The sequence below is a fragment of the Cyclopterus lumpus genome, chromosome 5 (genome assembly GCF_009769545.1).
Source record: "Cyclopterus lumpus isolate fCycLum1 chromosome 5, fCycLum1.pri, whole genome shotgun sequence".
NCBI classification, from domain to species: Eukaryota; Metazoa; Chordata; class Actinopteri; order Perciformes; family Cyclopteridae; genus Cyclopterus; species Cyclopterus lumpus.
The window spans coordinates 24052715-24066820 of record NC_046970.1 but is presented as its reverse complement, the minus strand read 5'-3'; the positions used below and the strand labels follow the sequence as shown (position 1 = coordinate 24066820).

The 14106-nt window shown below is 45.8% G+C and overlaps 1 protein-coding gene across 1 annotated transcript; it reads right to left on the bottom strand.

Moving 5' to 3' along the window:
* Nucleotides 1–8898: 8898 nt before the first annotated feature.
* On the bottom strand, nucleotides 8899–13689 carry LOC117730887. The gene is made up of 21 exons (XM_034532940.1): nucleotides 13572–13689; nucleotides 13417–13493; nucleotides 13245–13340; nucleotides 13037–13161; nucleotides 12692–12835; nucleotides 12540–12620; nucleotides 12274–12438; nucleotides 12101–12197; nucleotides 11805–12022; nucleotides 11572–11728; nucleotides 11291–11499; nucleotides 11081–11198; nucleotides 10605–10801; nucleotides 10424–10538; nucleotides 10183–10352; nucleotides 10022–10104; nucleotides 9815–9945; nucleotides 9538–9727; nucleotides 9273–9414; nucleotides 9081–9198; nucleotides 8899–9003 (listed from the first exon to the last, which is right to left on the bottom strand). The coding sequence occupies exons 1-21, from the start codon at nucleotides 13589–13591 to the stop codon at nucleotides 8921–8923; spliced, it is 2736 nt and encodes a 911-aa protein (XP_034388831.1). The 5' UTR covers nucleotides 13592–13689; the 3' UTR covers nucleotides 8899–8920.
* Nucleotides 13690–14106: the final 417 nt, after the last annotated feature.

Here is a 14106-nt window from a genome sequence, read left to right as displayed (position 1 = left end):
ACAAACACAGCCCGGCGGACATGCTAGAAACCCTGGTTATGGACAAGTATCTACGGGGTCTACCGTACGAGGCAAAAAAAAAAATTGGCCACCAAAAGTTAACAACGGCCACAGGGTTGGTAGAAGCCGTAGAACAGTTCCAGGCGGCCTCGGACATGCTCCAATCACCCTGTGAAGCGCCGGTGGCTTCTGTCCCGGCCCGGCCAAGTGTGCGTCGCCAAAGAGGTCCGGCCCTGGCCAACCCTCACTCGGACCCACCCAGCAGAGGCGGTAGTTCACCTGGACAGCCACGAGCGTTCCGGAACCCAGAGCCCCGCCAGTGCTATCGCTGTGGCAAATTCGGCCACATCTCCTGGCAGTGTGAAAGGCTAGACGAGCCCATGCCCACAGCGGAATCCGCCAGCGGCCCCCATGTCCACTTTGCTGCCCTCCTGGGCGAAAGTAGGGACCGGCGACCAACGTGCCCCGTAAAGGTGAATCGACGGGACCTAGAAGCCTTGCTCGATTCAGGAAGTGCTCGGACCCTAGTCCAGGAGGCAGTTTTGGAGGCAACGTCCCCGGCTCAAGGCGATCCCGTCCCGGTGGTTTGTGTCCACGGAGATACCCGAGAGTATCCAACCACCGTAGTGAAACTGACCACAACTAAGGGCACGTTTAATGTCGAGGTGGGAGTAATCCGGGACCTCCCGGTCCCAGTCCTGATCGGGCGTGACTTCCCAGCTTTCCGGATGCTGTGGAGGGAAGCCCTAAAGAAGCTTAGTCGGGAGCCCCGCAAACGTAAGTCGAACCATCCACAATTGAGTAAAACCTGGGTTAACGTTGCCAAACCATGCTTGTCCCCTCTAGTGTCAGTCCAAGCCTTGGCAGAAGCTTCTAGTGGAGCTGAGTCTGATGACGCTGAGCCCCAACCTGGGCCAAGTGAGGAGGACACTGATGGCCCTCGAGAAACACTGCCCCTTAAAGGTCAGTATGGAACCGCACAGTTGCAGGACCTGACTCTGGGTAATGCCTTAAGAAACGTCCAGGTCCTAGAGGGAACGTTGGTGGGAACCCGGTTGACCCCTTCCTACCCTCATTTTTCAGTGAAAAATGGCCTCTTGTATCAGGTAACAAGAAGTAAGGACCAAATCGTTGAGCAACTACTTGTGCCCCGGCCTCACCGCTCCACAGTTCTGCAGTTGGCCCACACTCACTTGCTGGGAGCGCACTTGGGCGTAGAGAAGACTAAAGAGAGGGTGTTACAGAGGTTTTTTTGGCCCGGAGTCCACAAGGAGATAGAGAACTACTGCCGCAGCTGCCCAGATTGTCAGGTCACCGCTCCGAAACCGACGTACCGGAACCCCCTTATCCCTTTGCCTATTATAGAAACCCCCTTTGAACGAGTAGGCATGGATATTGTGGGTCCCCTGCCCAAAAGTGTCCGAGGGCACCAGTACATCTTGGTCATAGTGGACTACGCCACCCGTTATCCGGAAGCCGTCCCTTTAAGAAAGGCCAATGCTAAACAAATAGCAAAAGAACTGTTCCTCTTCAGCAGCCGCGTGGGGATTCCAAAGGAGATTCTTACCGACCAGGGGACCCCCTTTATGTCGAGGGTCACCAAGGAGTTGTGTGCGCTGTTACACGTGAAACAGGTGAGAACCTCGGTCTACCACCCCCAGACAGATGGGCTAGTGGAGAGGTTCAACAAGACCCTCAAAGCCATGCTGAGGAAGGCCATTGACAAAGACGGAAGAAACTGGGACCAGCTGTTACCCTACCTTCTGTTTGCGGTAAGAGAGGTGCCTCAGGCTTCCACTGGCTTCTCACCCTTTGACCTGTTGTATTCTCACAAACCCAGGGGCCTTCTGGACATCGCCAAGGAGACGTGGGAGGAGCAACCCTGTCCCCATCGTACCATGATTGAACACGTGGGGGCGATGCGGGACCAGATGGCAGCTGTGTTCCCCATTGTGAAGGAACACATGGAGAAGGCTCAGAGGGATCAAACCGAGCAGCACAACCCAGGGAATTCAACCCAGGAGACAGAGTCCTAGTTCTTGTCCCCACTGTGGAATGTAAGTTCTTGGCTACTTGGCAGGGGCCCTTTGAAGTAATTGAAAAGGTTGGGGAAGTCAATTACAAAGTACGACAAACAGGGAAGAGGAAAGGTAAGCAAATCTACCATATTAACCTCCTAAAGAAATGGCATGAGCGAGAGGTGTTGTTCAATGGCCTTCCCCCCAGAGAGTCGAGAGAACCCGCCCGGGACGAGGTGCAGTTAGGCCCGGACCTCTCTCCGCACCAGCGGCAGCAGGCAAAGGAGCTGGTAGAAGGAAATCAGGAGGTATTTTCATCCCTCCCAGGCTACACCCACCTGGTGGAACATGAAGTACGCACCTAGCCGGGAAAAACGGTGAACCAAAAGCCATATCGGGTGCCGGAGGCCCGCAAGAAGCTGATTAACGAGGAGGTAAGGAAGATGCTGGCGTTGAACGTGATTGAGGAATCCAAGAGTGCCTGGTCAAGCCCCATCGTCCTGGGTGACAAACCGGACGGAACAGCCCGGTTCTGTAATGATTTCAGAAAAGTAAATGACATTTCTGAATTTGATGCATATCCCATGCCTCGTGTCGATGAGCTAATTGAAAGCCTGGGCCAGGCACGTTTCCTAACCACCCTGGATCTCACCAAAGGTTATTGGCAGGTTCCATTGTCTCCAGGGTCGAAGGAGAAGACAGCCTTTGCCACCCCGGGAGGCCTCTGGCAGTACCGGATGATGCCTTTTGGCCTGTTTGGAGCCCCCGCCACCTTCCAGCGCCTGATGGACCAAGTACTGAAACCCCATCGAGAATATGCAGCGGCCTATCTGGATGATGTGGTAATTCAGAGCCCAGACTGGAATAGCCACCTACCACGGGTTCAGAAGGTCCTCGACTCCCTCCGACAGGCAGGCTTGACCGCCAACCCCAAAAAGTGTAGGCTGGCGTTTGGGGAGACCAACTACTTGGGGTACACCATCGGGCGGGGCCTTGTGAAACCCCAGGATGCGAAACTCGCTGCCATCCAAGACTGGCCAAAGCCGTTGACCAAAAAACAGGTGAGATCCTTCTTGGGCCTGGCCAATTATTACAGACGTTTTATCCCGGATTTCTCTGATAGCGGCCCCTCTCACCGAACTGACGACCAAGAAACATTCCCGTATGGTGACATGGTGCCCGGCCGCAGAAGAGGCCTTTAACGACCTGAAGAGGGCCTTGTGTTCGAAACCAGTCCTGATGGCCCCCGACTTTAGCAAGGAGTTCGTGGTCCAGGCAGATGCTTCTGAGATGGGCCTGGGTGCTGTCTTAGCCCAGATGAAGGAAGGTGAGGAACACCCCGTTCTGTACTTGAGCCGGAAGTTGCTGCCAAGGGAGAAGAACTATGCCACAGTGGAGAAAGAGTGCCTAGCGTTGAAATGGGCCCTGGAAACCCTTAAATATTACCTGCTTGGAAGGAGGTTCACTCTGGTAACAGATCATTCACCTTTGCAATGGATGGCAAAAAATAAGGAAACAAACAGCAGGGTAACTAGGTGGTTTTTAAGCCTCCAGCCGTTTAACTTCTCTGTCATTCACAGGCCAGGGCGACGCCATGGCAACGCAGATGCCCTGTCCCGCCGTGATGCCTTCTGGTGCTCATTCACCCTGCCGAGGACGTCAGGCCCGGGGAGAGGGATATGTGGCATCACAAGGAGACAGGTAGTGGAGAGGCGCTACAGAGTGGCCACCAGTGCAAAAACTACATCTCCCAGCCTGCCTCACCGCTCACCCAGCTGCAGCTGCTTAAGGCACCTGATTGAGGCAGGGCTGGGAGACTTAAGGGAGAGCACCTGGGAAGGAGAAAGGAGAGCGGAAGGTGAACCCACGAGCACCTGGAAGAGGACAAGGGAGAGGACCTCGTAGCCTGGATTCACCAGGATTGAGTTTTTGTTTGGTTAATTAACCACTTTCTCCTCCGGGATGTTTTGTGTTATCTAACTGGACCTATTTTTTGATACTTTGTTGTTTTTGGATGTTACCTTGCTGGTGGGATGGGAAATAAACCTGGACTTTTTGTTAAATACCCTTGGACGTGCCTGTGTTCATCTCTCTCGTTGCACCGCCCCAGGCTAGCCTGTCCTAGCGACAGCCCGTGACACTACAATATGTTGAATATGCTGTTTTTGTCTGTTGAGTAAGGTGAGAAAAAAAAAAAAATTGAAAAAAATCCTGTTTTTTCTATACACGGTGCGTTATAATTTGAACAGAACTAAAGTCTCGGCGATAGCCAGTGGGTTCTAAGGAGATAGGTCCACTGTGAGAAGAAAGACGGGGAGTTCGTAGATTGGCGGCGGTCGTTTATTGTGCCCCATATGTTTTGATTCTCTAAGTTCTGTTCGAGAGCACAATAAATTCTGAATATGGGTATTGAAACGACGCTGGAATGCTACGCGGAGGAGAATAACTAACTTAGCATGCATTTTACAGCTAGAAAACCAGATTATAAAATCTAGGATTGCCGACGCCTGATGTACTAAGCTTGAGGAGAAGAACTAACTTAGCATGTATTTCACGCTTAGGAATCTGTATCTAGACGACACCTGAGTATGCGGATTCATTACCACGGGCCAGAAAACTAAATTACGGAACAATTTAAGTAGGAGAAAAACAGTGATACAGTAAAAGAAGTCGGTTGATGCGGCAGAAGATACTGGGCAGAGATACTGGTTTTACTGATACGCGTTGTAAATATATTACTGAGTAATAATGTGTTGTATATATGTTAAGTGTTCTCTGAGAAAATTGGAGGGAAAAGTGTTTTTTGGACAAAGGGCCATAAAAGGGGGGTAATAAAACAGCTATAAATCTTACTCCAGGTGTGGGGGAAGGTTTTTTTAAAGGGACGCTGAGAGAGGGGGAAGAGGACCCCAGCAGGAAATTAGGGTTCTCAAGCGTTGAGCTTTTTGGCGCCACCTTGTGCCAAGGTTAGGGGGGTGAAACAGAGAGGGTCTGATTGCGCCTCTAATTTTGGCCAGGGAATTCTCCAGCAGTGTTGAAAGCTGTCACACACTTCGGCAATCATATTGATGATAAGCACATTCCCAACGAATTGTTTACTGTTTTGGATTGATGGACGAATGGTTTTGATTTGTTGAGTAGTTTTGGATTGGTTGGTCTTTCATTTGATGACAGTTCGAATCGGGACATGCATGCATTTTTGATTTAAATACAGTTCTCGATTTACGGTCAAACATTTTTTTATATAGATAACCAATTTTTAAATACGTTTTTATTATTTGAATATTGTTAAGATTGGTTGTTGATTGGTTGGTACGTACCCAGGGTTTTATTGTTGATATATTGACTTTTTCTTTAATAGTATATTGTTTATGTGTTACTCTTGGATTACTTGGTATATGCCGACGACACCGATCCCTTCCTTCAGATTCCTGAATCAATTGGATTTGCTTCAGAAAAGGAGGGAGGAAGGAGAATTGATACTGAGATATGGTGTTCCAAGGAGAATCAGGTCTGACAATGGCACACATTTTGCAAACAAACACTTACAAGAAGTTGAACGGTATTTAGGTATCACACACGCACATGGAGCAGTCTATCACCCACAGTCACAGGGGATAGTTGAGAGAGCTAATCGGACGATTAAATCTAAGATAGCTAAGATATGCCACGGCACCAAGCTGAACTGGCTAGATGCACTTCCTTTGGCATTAATGTCCATGAGATCCTCAAAAGGAGGGAGAACATTTCTCTCCCCTCATGAACTTTTGACAGGAAGACCGATGCCGAGCTCAGGAAGAGAGCTGGGAGAGAGTCCAGTGATAGATATATTCCAAGTAGAAGAGGAAGAATATTTCGGGAAATTGTCTGACCAGATTAAAGTTTTCTCCAAGCAGGTTTCCAGGAACCACCAGGAGCCAACCGAGGGGAACGTGCCAGCGGTAGAGCCAGGTGATTGGGTGAGGTTGAAAGTTCATAAGCGAAAGTGGATTGAGCCCAGGTGGACAGGGCCGTTTGAAGTCGTTGCAAAGACTTCACACGCCCTCCAGGTAAGAGGCCTTACAAAAACCAAGTGGCATCACATAACTCATTGTTTACCTTCAGATCCACCAACTGACACGTCAAACCAAACAGCAAAAGATTTGACTGAGGTGGCAGAAACCGAATAAGATGCATCAACCACAAGGTGGAAGCGGAAAAGGCGTGAGCGGTTTCGGCTCACCTAAAATACTTTTAGGATTAGCATTCCTAACGTCGATATCTGTGCTCCCTATAATATGGGGGTGGGGGGGGGGGGGGGGTGCAAGCTCTTAAAGAACCTCCCTCCCACTGGGAGAATTCCACAGCAGCTGATCCAACAAACCAAACAACATACCCAACTCATTTCATAGATGGAGTTTTTCGAGATGCGCAAACACCACCAAACTCTTTAAGGCGATTCAGACGTAGTTGTGGGAGCACCAGCTATAATAAGTTACACAGTCAGTTTAAGGAAACATCCCAAATTAAAATCCGTTGTGTCACAGGTCAGCTGTGTGCAGCAGTTTTTGATGTTTGCCTCGCAGGAGGCTGCCCAGCAGCTTCCAAAATACTACACTATACTGTTGTACGGACTAATGCACGCAGCCATAAATATCTATGCACCGGTAATTGTGGTTGGGCTGATGTTTTTGCACACACTAACCCAAATGGTTATGTAAATCGGGCACACGAAAAATACAAAGTTATCTCACTAACAACCCGCCTACCTCAATGCGCAAACGTGGCGAAGCCCAGTTGGAATGGGCCACAGAAGATAAATCATTGTAATGAGGTCACATTAACCATCTCAAACCCACAGGTAGAAATGGCAGGTTATTACACTTTGGGGATAGACAACTCTGGATTCGGGAGGTATTACAAAATCCTCATACAGGTAACAGATCCATTACCCACCGCTACCGGAGCTCCACCAGATTCCATGGTGAGGTATCCGAACATATCGAACATAAGGCAAACCATAGAAACTGAAACAGGGTTTAGCGACTCTAACACTTGGCTTAATTGGCTTTTATACACCGCCAAAGACCTCCAGCGCCCAGATTGTTTAGTATGCGCTAACGCTAGACCCCAGTTAGCGACAGTGCCATTTGCAGTAAACCTTTATAATGATGCTGAAGGTTTCCAATGCATGCTGGGACTGTTTAAGAATGTAATTGATGCAGATTGCACCACACTGGGATTACTGTTTCCAGCGGTGCCCTCAGTACATCCTCCGACGTTTACATATTACAAAGGCAACTACACATGTCTGCGAAGTACACAAGGGACGAATAAAGTAGGGACTTAGACAGATACAATAGATTAGATTAGAACACTCAGAGATTTTAAGATTTTTTACCTGTGTGATGATTAGAACCACACTGACAATTATTATAAGGATGTTTTTATTCCACAGGAATATGGGGGATAATAAAGACTGTATTACAATGATGTTTACAATAAAATCCATTACAAAGATGATTATACTATGGAATAGTATAAAAGGAGGGAATTGTAGAGTTGTAATGGTTTTTTATATATACTTGCAAATGTAAATAGGAAAGTCCATGTTTTAAATTAATACATAAGAAAGATATGATAATCAATAAGGGATATTATGAAGAATATTCTGAAGGAATGTGTTTGGGAAACATGGGAGAAAAGTCACTGTCACTGCATAAGTATGTTACTGTAAAGGTGTAATCACTGAATAAGTATTATTGTAACTGTATGCTGATTGTTTTATGTTTCATAGTTATAACTATAAAGATGACTGGTATGAATGGAATGTATTGATCCAAGGAGGCGTAGTCAAAGTAGTGGTCTCCCTAAGAGAGGCATTTATTTTGAAGGACCCCATCTTACTGTTTAGGGCCGAAAGGGAAGAGATAAGGGAAGTAGCATTGTGTTTTATTGCTTAGAGAAGTCCGCCTCCTTGTACTGAAAGGCAAATATCATGCTGTGTAGTTGAGGTATATGCATGCATACCTGATACTAACCAATGGAGAAGCTTTATGCTCAGTGTATGGATTGTACTTAACCTTTCGAAACTCTGTAAGGCATTTGTCCTCTCACGTGAAGGCGGTAGACAGTTAACTATTTTAACAGATTTTGAATCATATAATTATAGCCTGTGGACCCAACGACACGTGAGCGTGCCCGGCTGGGACAGAAATATATGCTTATGATCCTTATTCTTTTATTAAATACTTTATATTTTAAATTACTGGTCTCAGGACGTCTTTCAAAGCGCGGCAAGCTCAGAATTTCGGTTGAACTTAACAATGGCTTAGGGGACATTGGGATTGGGCCTGTGCAGTGTAACTGAAGAGTTTCCTGGTCTGGACAGTTAAGCAAACATTCCAGTAATAAAAAGGTACTTAAATATGAATAAATATTGTATGTTTTCAGTTGATTAATGAAATGACTACTTTTAATAAAGACAGCCATCATTGCCAGAGTAAAGATGTTATTTCTCTGTTAAACTGCATTGAGTATTTATACACTGTGCTGTTTATTCGCGGAATGTCTTTTGTTTTGCAATTCTGATGTGATGTCAATTACCCTGAATGATTGCTTAAGAAAAATCATAACATGTTTGAACACCCTACATTTAGAGTCATAAACCATTTCATGTAACTTGTTTTAAAACTAATGTTTTCATAGAAATCAGGAAGTTGGAAATTCGTAGAAAGAATAATGACAGTGATATGAAATTGTGTGTTCTGCCAAAAGGTTATCCTGACCAAAACAAATCAAATGTCTGTCTAATATGCCACACAAATAGCTGCCCTGAATGTAATGCAGGGTTAAGACCAAAAGGACTTTTCAAAGCTTTACAAAGAGAACGAACAGATGATTTCAGAATTTTAAAGAAATGTTTATTCAGAAGTTTGACCAGAGGTTAACACAATAGGCCCAGATGAGATTTGCCTTTGGTTGATGGAGTCTGTTCCTCTTTGCACTAGAAAGACAAAAAAAACAGCGATCACCAACTGCATGTAGTTTTAGTTGACAAAATGTTTTCCAGATGTCCCTTACCGCGCTTTCTCTGTTGTCTGTAGTTCATCTGGTGCGCAGGTTGCACACACTGGCCTCTGCATGAACCATCTGCTTGGCTGTGAGAGTCACAAATCTCTGCATCACAGTGGACAAAGATCTGTAGACGGACAGAAGGGTTTATTACACAGGGCTACTATGCGATGTGACCAATACACACAACTCATATTTTACCTCGTCTTTCAGAACCTCTTTATCTTTAGTGAAGGTGAACATCTTCATAGAGAAGCGTTTGATGTGGGATGGGACTAAAACCCTGGCGTCGCTCACAACAGGATGGAAAATTGTCACATAGCTGTCATCAGGATTCTCACAGCTGGGGAGTGGGTAAAATACACATTTGAATGCTTCTTTTTAAACTATACAATTATGCTTTTTGGATCGTCACAAGTCATACCTGAAGTTGTGAGACTGCACCTAGCTTTATGCTACTCATTACCTGTCCACAATGATATCCCAGCTAGGCAGAGATGTCCGGTCTTCATCAAGTGTAGCCCAACAGCTCTCCAAGATGAGCTCCAAATTTGGGTCAGTAGATTCAACCAGCTCCACCTCAAAATACAGAGACTGCCTCAGATATTTTACAACTGGATAATCTTCTGCTTGGTAGAAGAGCGTGTACGATGAATCTGGAGGAGAAGAGTCCCATTAGAAAGAGGCATTGCCCAGACAGGGTACAGTCTTGCAAAACAAGGTTTTAATCAAGTCAACTTTACCCTGGGCTAGCCTCATTTGAACCATCAGCTGTCCTGAGCCGATCTCTGCGGTGGGTTCATAGAGTCTTGGATTTGCACCGAAGCCAACAATCTGAGTCTCATTGACCACATAGTAGCAGGAAATGGTTTGTCTTGGAGAAAAGAAAATACATTGGGGTGGACCTCTAGAAAGTATATTAGGATAAAAGATTGGAAGAGTCCCTCTACCTGTACTGAGGACCAACTGGTGACGCTCCTTTGTTGTAAGGCAAGGCAATCTCATTTTCATACAGCATGTAGTGGTCAAAGAACTTAATACAAAATAAAGACCAGAAGCATGAGAATTTTGAACTAGATAATGCGTAGATTTAAGGTGAATTAACACTTACGGTTCTTGTGGTTCCACAGGACGCAACATTGAACAAGAAATACGCAATGCGATCACCACTGAATGCCGGTTTGCAAGACTGGTCCTTTAGGGTCAGCCTACTTGGGATGATATCGGTCACAGAATCCACCTTCACAGCCGTAGCGGTCATCGTTCCATTGGGGTAGCACTCTGGAGGGTAGAGGTGGTAAGAGTGAAGAAAATGTTCTACAATCCCATCAACTCTAAACATTAAGTCTTACTGGTTGTTGTTAAGGGGAAGTTGCAGGACAAGAAGAGATCAGCGAGCACCCAGTCGTTACTGGTATGCAACAGGAAGAAGTCAACGCGGGCTCTTAGTGAATCTGAGGTTATCAGCTGTAAGACAAAGGGGAAGTTATCCAGTGCAGAAGATTCATGGTGAGATGTTATAGTGAAACATACCTCAAAGGTCGTGTCCTTGGCAGTGTACGGGAGAATGAGGCTGAAGTGTGTGCTGTTTTCTTGGAACTGGTAGTCAGCCATTTCAGGTGTCAGCTGTTGATGTCCAACCATTGCCTTGAAATTGTTGCCTTGACTCCCGTATTTCACACTAATGTAAAACTGGTTCTGGTCACAGGAGCCAGTAATGGTGGGTAGCTCTAAAAAACAGACACAAGGTTGACCATTGGACTGAGCATCTTTCTCTGAGGCTCAGTGAGGTTGCGTTGGTGTCATTTCATATTTAAAGTAAGACACCCATGGTCTTTGGTCAGTTTGCATCCATATCCCATCTCTCCTGAAGGTACCAAACATTTTAATATTTAAAAGTCTACCTTAAAAGTACCTGGGAAATGTCATGGCAACATTGGTTACATTTCTCTCCCCACTCGGGTCCCAGCAATTATGAGCTAGATACCATAAAAAGATAAATATCTTACCAACATCTTGCAGAGATGCCTGCAACTCGACTGGGAGGGCAAAAGGAGTTTCTTCAGGAAGGATGATAAACCCAAAGATCAGAGAGAGGAAGTAGGTTGTAACCAAGGGTTCAGGATTCTGCAGATATAAAAAGTCATGTTACTGAAACACTTAATACAGAGCAGATAAGCTGGCACCAAGTAACATTTAGCATCTATAATTTCACTTGCATCTTTCAGGACAATATCTGCATCAAAGGGCACTAAAACAGAGATGCTCTTGGTTCCATTGGCGTAGTGGTGCTCCTGGACGGTAAAACCTCTGGCATTGCTCTCTTCAACAGTGAGCACTGTGGTGAAGAAGGTGATGTTCCTCAGCACCACATCCGGGAGAAGAGGCCCCAAGACCACATTGAACTCTCGGGCATCTGGGATAGTATCTGAGGAATAGAAAACAGGTCAATAGCCTTTCTTCATTAGCCTGAAGTTCAGTCTACCATATAATTACTTACTTTCTTGGACGTGGAGAGCTTGAGGAATAAGAGGGGTGGTAATGGGGAACAAAACCTTGTATCTGGTATCATCATGGGCAACAGTGGTCCTCCACAGTACCTCAAGCATGGGCTCCACAATGTAGGAGATGTGGTATTGGTAATCTGGGGCATGGCTCTGCAATTATTTATGACATTTTAATAAATTATGCAACAAAAGTGCCTGTCATGTCTAAGCTAGAGGACTTCCCAACCTTGTAGTGACCATCAGGTGAGCCGACTGGGATCTCAATGATGATGTGGAAATCTGTGGCGGACAGCGTGTACCCTCGTGCAGCCATCTGAGACCTATCAAGCCTCCTTCCGTTGATGCCCATGTGCATTTCCCGGATTTCAAAGCTGCCATCTACCAGTGGTGTCATACGGCGAGGTACGTGCCAAGAGATTACATTGTTGATGAAGAGGACGCCACCTGTTAATGATAACCCAACTGTTGACGCATCTGTGTGACAAACGGCAACAACGTCCACACAGATTGCTCCAGACTTGCCTGTAGGACAAGCAGCTGCCAAGTTCTCCACACCCAGACCATGCGGTGCCTTGTAGTAGGCGCTCACTCTGAAAACTTCCATGGAGACTCCATCCACCTAAGAGATGTCAGGTTTATCGTCATGCTTTTAAGGCCAAGTTTAATGCAAAACACTTGATGGGTGTGTTGCTTACTTCTTCCGAAGTAGTCTCTGCTGTATTGTAGGGGGATCGCATAACCAGACGGGTCGAGGTCGCCATGGCAGCATAGCCGACTTGTTCAGCCTCCCTCAGCACCATCGACACTGGTTCTGGGGTGTAAAATGTCAACTTCCAGATACCATGTGCTGCCCCAGAGGCCTATAGGTAAGGGGAGAATTAATAATGTCCTCTGTTGAATTATATAAGACATGATGCAGGTTGAAAAGCAAGTCCACTGTAACAGGAACATTTACACATACATCAGGAATGATGTCGATCTCCTTAACATCTTGAGTCTGTCCCTTAGCTCCAGCATCAGGTGTAGCAATGTGGTGAGACACCTACAAACAAGAAATGGTGGCTTAGTGTGTTAGAGACAAGTTGGTTGAACTATCAATGTTTAGTGACCTACTTCCATGTAGTTCCTGTCGCAGAGAATCTCTCTAGAGGCCCAGCGAGTGTAGCTGCAAGTCTGCTTCACATCATGGGTAACCACGTCTGATCCACTGGGGCCGTACATCCGGAGCCTTAAGCCAACGTTAAAGGTTTGGTCGTCCTACAAATTAAATGCATGAAACAAGCATTTGGCATTAGGAGAGTCAAGGTCAAACAATGGCTGTTTGAGATGGCCACTGTATAAAATGTGTCAGGAACAATACTCATTGGCTAAAATAAATAAATTAATTGATGCAACACATGTTTTTCTCAGTGGCTAATTATAATGGAATGTCATCGGATAAAATGAGCTGAAACATACTTGGTTGTCCACGTAGCAGCCCAGCAGAGACGAGTAGATTCTGGTGTTACCCCACGGGTCAGACTCCATGCTGTATCCACACTGAGCAGCCAAGTTGGGTGTCAACACAATGTGCTGGGTGCCATCTGGTGGAAAAATAAAGACAAGCATGACAGGACACCACTCCTAGTGTTAACCAACCATGCTCATTAGCAGATTGTATACTTACTGATGGCCTCCACCTCAAGCGCATTCCCCACTGCTAGGGCCTTGTCCAATGACAGCCTCATTAGATTACCCACGCAGTCTGAATGCAAGCCACTGCCTGTTAAAAGAAACGGCTTGTGAGGAGCAGTAAACTTCCTGTAACAATGGTAAACTAAGTTTGAATTCAGGCTTACTTGACTGTGAATTGACCTTCATATTTGGCCTTGCTTGACCCAACAGGATTACTGCAGCCATCAAGTTCCATAACAAACTGCAAGTAAAACACATCATTTAGAGACATTAAGTGTGCAACTACCTGTCTTTGAAAAAAGAAAGTAAATGAACTCACATGTTCCCAAACCTCCACATCTTGCAGTCTGAGGGCAGCCAAACAAAAGAACTAGAGGAATCCAATCACTATCAGAGCTTGGCACTGAACACCAAGCACACGTGATAACAGACCAACTCTGAAGTGACTGACTGCTTCCTGATCCATCGCCAGCTGTTTTATACATCAGTTAATTACAATACACATGTGAGACCATCAACAGCTGGTTCAAAAGAACCTGTAACAGGTGATCTTCTATCCTGTTTTGCCTGATGTCAGAGTTCAGTATTTATCTAACTGTTAACACTTTGAGATCCCAATGTTTGCCTTCCCCAAAAACAAAACAAAAAACACAAACTTTTTTTGAAAATTGGGGAAATCCATTTATATACACCATCAACATAAATCACATTAACATTAGTTCATATCTTGTAGGTCTGTGTCCACTCTGATGTTGTGGTCCAGTGGGTAGAGTAATGTGCAGTGTTCAAACCAGGATGACGGGATGAAAGGAAAGGCCTCTCTCACACTGATAATGTCTCACTTTTACACACAC

Bases quoted from the DNA above. Each gene is read 5' to 3' on its own strand.
- LOC117730887 (XM_034532940.1), bottom strand. From the start codon at position 13,591: ATGTGGAGGTTTGGGAACAT. The intron at 12,836-13,036 runs GTATGTTTCAGC...TTTAATTTGTAG, and splicing joins GCTGCTACGTGGACAACCAA to GACGACCAAACCTTTAACGT. The intron at 9,199-9,272 runs GTAAAATATGAG...GTCCGTCTACAG, and splicing joins AAGAGGTTCTGAAAGACGAG to ATCTTTGTCCACTGTGATGC.